Source organism: Neoarius graeffei, chromosome 22, assembly GCF_027579695.1.
Source record: "Neoarius graeffei isolate fNeoGra1 chromosome 22, fNeoGra1.pri, whole genome shotgun sequence".
NCBI lineage: Eukaryota > Metazoa > Chordata > Actinopteri > Siluriformes > Ariidae > Neoarius > Neoarius graeffei.
In genome coordinates, this window is record NC_083590.1 from 533695 (window position 1) to 539779 (window position 6085).

General features: G+C 43.9%; 2 protein-coding genes across 2 annotated transcripts; one reads left to right on the forward strand and one right to left on the reverse strand.

The window, feature by feature from the left end:
• Positions 1 to 293: 293 nt before the first annotated feature.
• Positions 294 to 3562, forward strand: LOC132870488 (GTPase IMAP family member 8-like). Its single transcript, XM_060904140.1, has 3 exons — positions 294 to 369; positions 967 to 1574; positions 1766 to 3562. Exons 2-3 carry the CDS (start codon positions 989 to 991, stop codon positions 2818 to 2820), a joined length of 1641 nt encoding a protein of 546 aa, XP_060760123.1. The 5' UTR covers positions 294 to 369; positions 967 to 988; the 3' UTR covers positions 2821 to 3562.
• On the reverse strand, positions 3119 to 5311 carry LOC132871043 (trinucleotide repeat-containing gene 6B protein-like). The gene is made up of 5 exons (XM_060905197.1): positions 5148 to 5311; positions 4925 to 5050; positions 4709 to 4774; positions 4450 to 4626; positions 3119 to 3138 (listed from the first exon to the last, which is right to left on the reverse strand). The coding sequence occupies exons 1-5, from the start codon at positions 5296 to 5298 to the stop codon at positions 3119 to 3121; spliced, it is 540 nt and encodes a 179-aa protein (XP_060761180.1). The 5' UTR covers positions 5299 to 5311.
• Between the last annotated feature and the right edge of the window lie 774 nt (positions 5312 to 6085).

A 6085-nucleotide genomic window follows, 5' to 3' on the forward strand; every position in this document is an offset into this window, starting at 1 on the left:
TCCACAGCGTTTTCACCTCTTCCACCAAGTCCAATATGCTCTTCTTCTGCAGCCTGACAGCAGAAACTTCTTCAGTTATGAAGTCGAGTGACTTTTTTATGTCCTCGACTTCCTCAGCAGTGGGGATCTTCTTTGGGCCCATATAGCCCGGTAGCAAGTTGTTGGGACAACCAGCTTTCGCTGTCAGCTGTTAGCACAGCCAGCTGTTCGCCTCACTGCCTTTCTGAATTTTCCCACCAAAGGAAGACGGAAGTGACGCTCTCTGTGATACTTGCACACTTGTGTGTGTGTGACTTTGTTATAACCCAAAAAGCACAGTTTCACTTTCATTATCGTCGTGTCTCTGAGTGAGTTACACTTCACTAACAGGTGAGTGGATTTTCCTACACAACACTCTGTAGAGTTCTATAAATACTTTAATCTCCATTTCTGTGCAGGATTTACACATTAATATCATTTACCTGGCTGTTTACATTTCAGTATCATTACATTTCACTTTAAACCTCCAAATGGTGTCAGTTGAATCTGTGTACAGTGTGTGTGCTGATAGCAGGGTGGAGTGCAGAAGTGTGCTGCTGCGACGCCAGAAAAAGAAACACACACACACACACACTATCCAGCTGTGTAAGAAATTAAGTTTACAACTGTTACAGAGTTCACAAAGATATTGTGGATAAACCATACACCACCAACAAAGAAGAAGAAAACAGCTTTATAATCTCTGCACTGTCAGTCTCGTGTATACTGACAGAGATGTAGTGGACTTTTTAATTTATTTACTATTTTTCAAACCACCCTCAAAGCTGGCACTTGATAAAATAAGCAAAAAAAAAAGAGAATGATTTTGTGGGAAATATCAAAAGTCCATCATTTAAACCATCACAGAGTAATTTAACTAAAACATAAAGGTGTTACATTTGTACTGAATATCCACTAAATGCAGACTCTCCCCCCCCCCCCCTTTAGCTCAACTCACAAGAAGAGAAAAATGGCTTCAACTATAAACAACCCTCATCATCTACATTATAAAGTTATTCTCCTTGGAAAATCCGGATCAGGAAAAAGTGCTTCAGGAAACACTCTACTGGGGGGAAAAAAATTCATTTCCAAGAAGGCATTTAAATCCGTCACTCAGGATGTTCAGATGGAGAGTGTGACCTTTAATGAAGTGACTCTTGAGGTCTACGACACACCAGGACTCTTTCATACAGAAACAAGCGATGAAAATGTTTTAGGTAAATGGCAGCGTCTGCTCCAGGAAGATGAAACAACCTGCACCGTGATTCTGTTGGTGATGAAAATCGACAGATTTACACGAGAAGATAAAGAAGCTGTTGATCTGATCGAGGAGTTTATACCAGAAAGACTCGTCCAAAACACGTGGATCCTCTTCACCAGAGGAGACGAGCTGGAGAGAGATCTCACTATACAGCAGTTTATAGAAGATACAGAAGAACTGGAGAAACTGGTGCAGAGATTTCAGAACCAATATCATGTCTTTGATAACATCTCGCAAAGTCCAAATCAAGTCCAGATGTTAATTAAGAAGATAAAAAAGACTGCACGAATCATCTGTAAGTATATTTACTCTGTAAGCATTTCGTACAGTAATTTAAACATTTAATGTAGTAATTTAGTATCTATTATGTTCTTCTAAAACCCCCACTGTGCTGAGCACCAAAGGTGTACAGAAGTGGAATGAATGTAATGAAATTTACAGTAAAACTGCACTGATCTTCATCTTCTTTTTTAAATCCATATTCAGCTACAGAGATAAATCTACGACCAGACCCTGAAGAAGATCCTCTGCACAGGAGAATCATTCTGGTGGGGAAGACTGGTGTTGGGAAGAGCGCTACAGGAAACACCATCCTGAGACAGAAGAGATTCAGATCTGAGCTCAGTGCATCCTCAGTAACATCCCAGTCTGAGATTCAGTATGGAGTGGTTTTAGGGAGGAATGTATCTGTGATCGACACACCAGGGTTATTTGACACAACACAATCCCATGAGGAGTTAGCTGAAGAGCTAGGGAGGAGTATTTATGAGTCCAGTCCAGGACCTCACGCCTTCCTTTATGTCCAGCCCATTAATATCAGATTCACTGAACAGGAGGAAAATGTTGTAGAGAAATTAGAGCAGATTTTTGGAAGAGAGATGAAAAAATACACAATGATTCTCTTCACCCATGGAGACTTGTTAAAGGGGAAGTCTGTGGATCAGATGATTCAGGAGAACAGCTCACTCAGGAGACTAGTTGAGCAGTGTGGAGGTGGATATCATGTCTTTAATAATGAAAACCTGAGAAACAGAGAGCAGGTCAGGGAGCTACTGCAGAAGATAGACAGAATGGTGGAGAGGAATGGAGGAACCTGTTACTCCAATGAGATCTATGAGGAAGCAGCAAGACTCAGGAGAGAGGAAGAGAGAGGGGGTAACGGTTTTAAAGAGTTTTTCAAAAACAACATGGATTTTTTGCTTACTGCTGCTAAAATTGGAAGTGGAAGTGGAATTGCATCTGGAGCTATAATTGGAGCTGCAGTGGGTGGTGCTTTTGGAGGTCCTGCAGGTGCAGTCATTGGTGCAGGGCTTGGTGTAGGGATTGGTACAGGCATTGGTGCACTCATTGGTGCTGCTGCTGCAGGCATAGGTGTTGGCATGACTTCGCATAGAAATGCAGAACAAAATAATCAGAGAAGTGAAAACACAGATTTAGGTCACATGTCCTTTGATGATGACACTTCAGAGTTATCAGCCTTAATCCCTGAATCTAATATCAGGTATCGGTCAATCGGTTGGAGATCCCAATCTCAGAACTAAACTGGGCAAGTCCCAGTGGCCTTTGTGACACACCATCTTAGTACATTTTCATTGGGGTTTTTTTCTGAATACGGTGAATGAGGATTCTTCAGCTGTTCAGATCTTTCCATGAACATGACTGGTGTTGCCCTGTGATGACCTGGCGACTTGTCCAGGGTGTACCCCGCCTTTCGCCCGTAGTCAGCTGGGATAGGCTCCAGCTTGCCTGCGACCCTGTAGAACAGGATAAAGTGGCTACAGGTAATGAGATGAGATGAGACGACTGGTGTTTATGAATCTGACTGAATCATGGTGGATTTCATTCTTGTTCAGTCTGCACTGATTGTTTAAAATTAAAAAGAGGTTATAAGGTCTAGAAGGTGGAGCCCATGCAACAATTACAGTATGGGGGGAAGTGCTTTATCTGCTCAAACACCTTCCTCTTTTACCCTCAGTGACCAATGCAAGGTGGTGGGTGGATTTTTTTCTTTGTTGTTTTTGGTGAGTTGGTGGAATCCATATAGTGAAACTGTGCCATAGTGTATGTAGTAACCAATCAGCAGTATAGTGGATTTAATACTGAAGATCATCACTCTTTCACAATCTTTTAAGACCTTCTCAGATCTGAGATTGTTTTGGTGTTAGTTTGAACAGAATGTGTTTAGTGATAAAAACACACTACAGAACATTGTTGGAACATCTGTCTGATTATTTAGTCCATGTACTTTTGAATTTGAGAGAAATAACAAATAATACAAATAAATCCTGTTGTATCGTATGAAACAGCTTTTGTTTGTTAAAACTTTTATATCGATCCAAACCTCGTTTCTGTCTTATTTTATTGTGCACTTTGCAATTTACAGTTTTAGTTCTGCATGTGTCATTTTTTAAATTTATCATGATTACATATTTGTTATTCTGAATGTGAAGTACAAAGATGCCTTGAAAAGTTAGGTGTAAAATATACAGCTCAAATACAAACCAAATTTCTAAAAAAAAGTTGAATATTTTCCTGTAGCATCACTGCCCACTGCTCTGGGTGTGTGTGTTTTCACTGCTTCAGATGAGTTAAATGCAGAGACGAATTTCACAAGTGTACATGTGATGAATAAACTGTGGGTGGTAACAGAGAGCAACTGGACTTGCTTGAAGATTCTTGAAGACGTTTCACCTCTCATCCGAAAGGCTTCTTCAGTTCTGGCTGACTGGTAGGGAGTATCAGGTATTTATCCTCTCATGGATGAAAAGCTCATCTAAGGTGTCATTGAGTCATCCTGTTGGTGTGGGTCACTGGGGGCTGGATGTGAACGGCCTCGAGAGTTGTTAGGATGATCAACGGGTCGCCCGTTAGGGTGATCAATGGAATGCTGATTCTCTCTGTCCTCCTGTGAGTCACTGAAAACAGCTGGGTTTTGGTGTGCATTCAGTTGTCTGGGAAGTGTGCCAAGGACTGCATTGTAGGTGGCTGATAAATGGTGTCTTAGACCACCACCTCTGTTCAGTGATGGCCGTTCCAGGTTGACAAAAATGGCTTTTTTAAATCCTTGCTCATACCAACGATCCTCTCTGGCTAAAATGCATACGTTGCAATCCTGAAATGAGTCTCTGCAGTAATCTCTGCAGAGAGATTACTGACGTGTAAAACGTTACCTGCACCAAAAGGTGACTCCTGGCTCTGCCTCTCCGAGCTCCACCCTCTGGGCAGGTGAGGCCCCACCCCTAACCACGGAGACTGCTTCTGATGGGTCAAGCCTGGAGGGGGGCGGGGCAGCTGGGAACCGTTTCGATTGGTCCTGTGTCCGATGGGCTCAGGAGGCCAACTGGGGGCTAGCACAGGGAATTTAGCTACAAACATCAGAACAGTGTTTGTGTTACAGTGTGTGTGTGTGTGTGTGTGTGTGTTAGTTACCTGAGTTGTGTGGGTCCGAGGCACAGTAAGGCCAGGCAGCAGGTGAAGGCAGTACGGTGTTCAGCTCTGAGAGAGAGACTGAAATTTTATTTATTTAATCTATAACAGCATTAGCAGTGAAAATTGGGAGGCCACACCCCCTTCACACGTGTGTGTGTGTGTGTGTGTGTGTGTGTGTGTGTGTGTGTGTGTGTGTGCGCGCGCGCGCGCGCGCACCTGTGTTATCCTGCAATAAATGGTGTTCAGTGTCCGTGAGTGTGTTCTCCACCAACATTCCGCTGTAGGGGTTTGGGTCAGGCTCGGGGCTCTGAACACCTTTCCATGGAACACCGGGCTGAAACTCTGACACACACACACACACACACACACACAATCAGACAGGCATGATGCGGAGTGAGAACATCCTGTTTAGACAAATAACTGTGCATGTGCATTATACCTGGTGGCCAGGTGGGGGTGCTAGGGGTGGAGCCTAATTTGCCACCAGGGGTTCTATGCCAATTGTCAATCAGACTTGGAGAGGCCACACCCATATTCTCCACCCCCACCAGATCATAGTGGGGATACGAGGAGTCGCCTCGGAGCTTCATCGGACCTGGTAAGAGACCTGCACGTGCACACACACACCAGGCCCGTAGCCAGCATTGTGGAGGGGGGGGATCTTTTTTCCCCAAAAGTGGACTTCATCTGGCCCCCTACTCCCGTACCCCCCCAAATACACGAGCACACTTCAAATCTTCTAATTTAGACATTTTTTTATTCGTTATAAGTTCTCTGTTGTCTAATTTATTATTGTTATCTTCCTACAACTGTGCTGTGACTTCATTGTCTGTCTCTGTTGCTCACCTCAGTTGTCTGTTGTTGCTCTCTTTCATTGTCTGTCTGTTGTTGCGCTCCGTCATTGTCTGTCTGTTGTTGCTTTCCCCTCCTCTGTCTGTCTGTTGTTGCTTTCCCCTCCTCTGTCTGTCTGTTGTTGCGCTCCTTCATTGTCTGTCTGTTGTTGCTTTCCCAACCTCTGTCTGTCTGTTGTTGCTCTCCCCTCCTCTGACTGTCTGTTGTTGCTCTCCTTCATTGTCTATCTGTTGTTGCTTTCCCCTCCTCTGTCTATCTGTTGTTGCTTTCCCCTCCTCTGTCTGTCTGTTGTTGCTTTCCCCTCCTCTGTCTGTCTGTTGTTGCTTTCCCCTCCTCTGTCTGTGTGTTGTTGCTTTCCCCTCCTCTGTCTGTCTGTTGTTGCTCTCCTTCATTGTCTATCTGTTGTTGCTTTCCTTCATTGTCTGTCTGTTGTTGCGCTCCGTCATTGTCTGTCTGTTGTTGCTTTCCCCTCCTCTGTCTGTCTGTTGTTGCTTTCCCCTCCTCTGTCTGTCTGTTGTTGCGCTC

What these genes read in the sequence shown, in the direction of transcription:
- LOC132870488 (XM_060904140.1), top strand. Translation starts at nt 989, where the DNA reads ATGGCTTCAACTATAAACAACCCTCATCATCTACATTATAAAGTTATT. An exon ending in AAAGACTGCACGAATCATCT is followed by an intron (nt 1,575 to 1,765) that starts GTAAGTATATTT and finishes ATCCATATTCAG; the next exon opens with CTACAGAGATAAATCTACGA.
- LOC132871043 (XM_060905197.1), bottom strand. Translation starts at nt 5,298, where the DNA reads ATGAAGCTCCGAGGCGACTCCTCGTATCCCCACTATGATCTGGTGGGG. An exon ending in CACCCCCACCTGGCCACCAG is followed by an intron (nt 5,051 to 5,147) that starts GTATAATGCACA and finishes TGTGTGTGTCAG; the next exon opens with AGTTTCAGCCCGGTGTTCCA. An exon ending in CTCGGACCCACACAACTCAG is followed by an intron (nt 4,627 to 4,708) that starts GTAACTAACACA and finishes TCCCTGTGCTAG; the next exon opens with CCCCCAGTTGGCCTCCTGAG.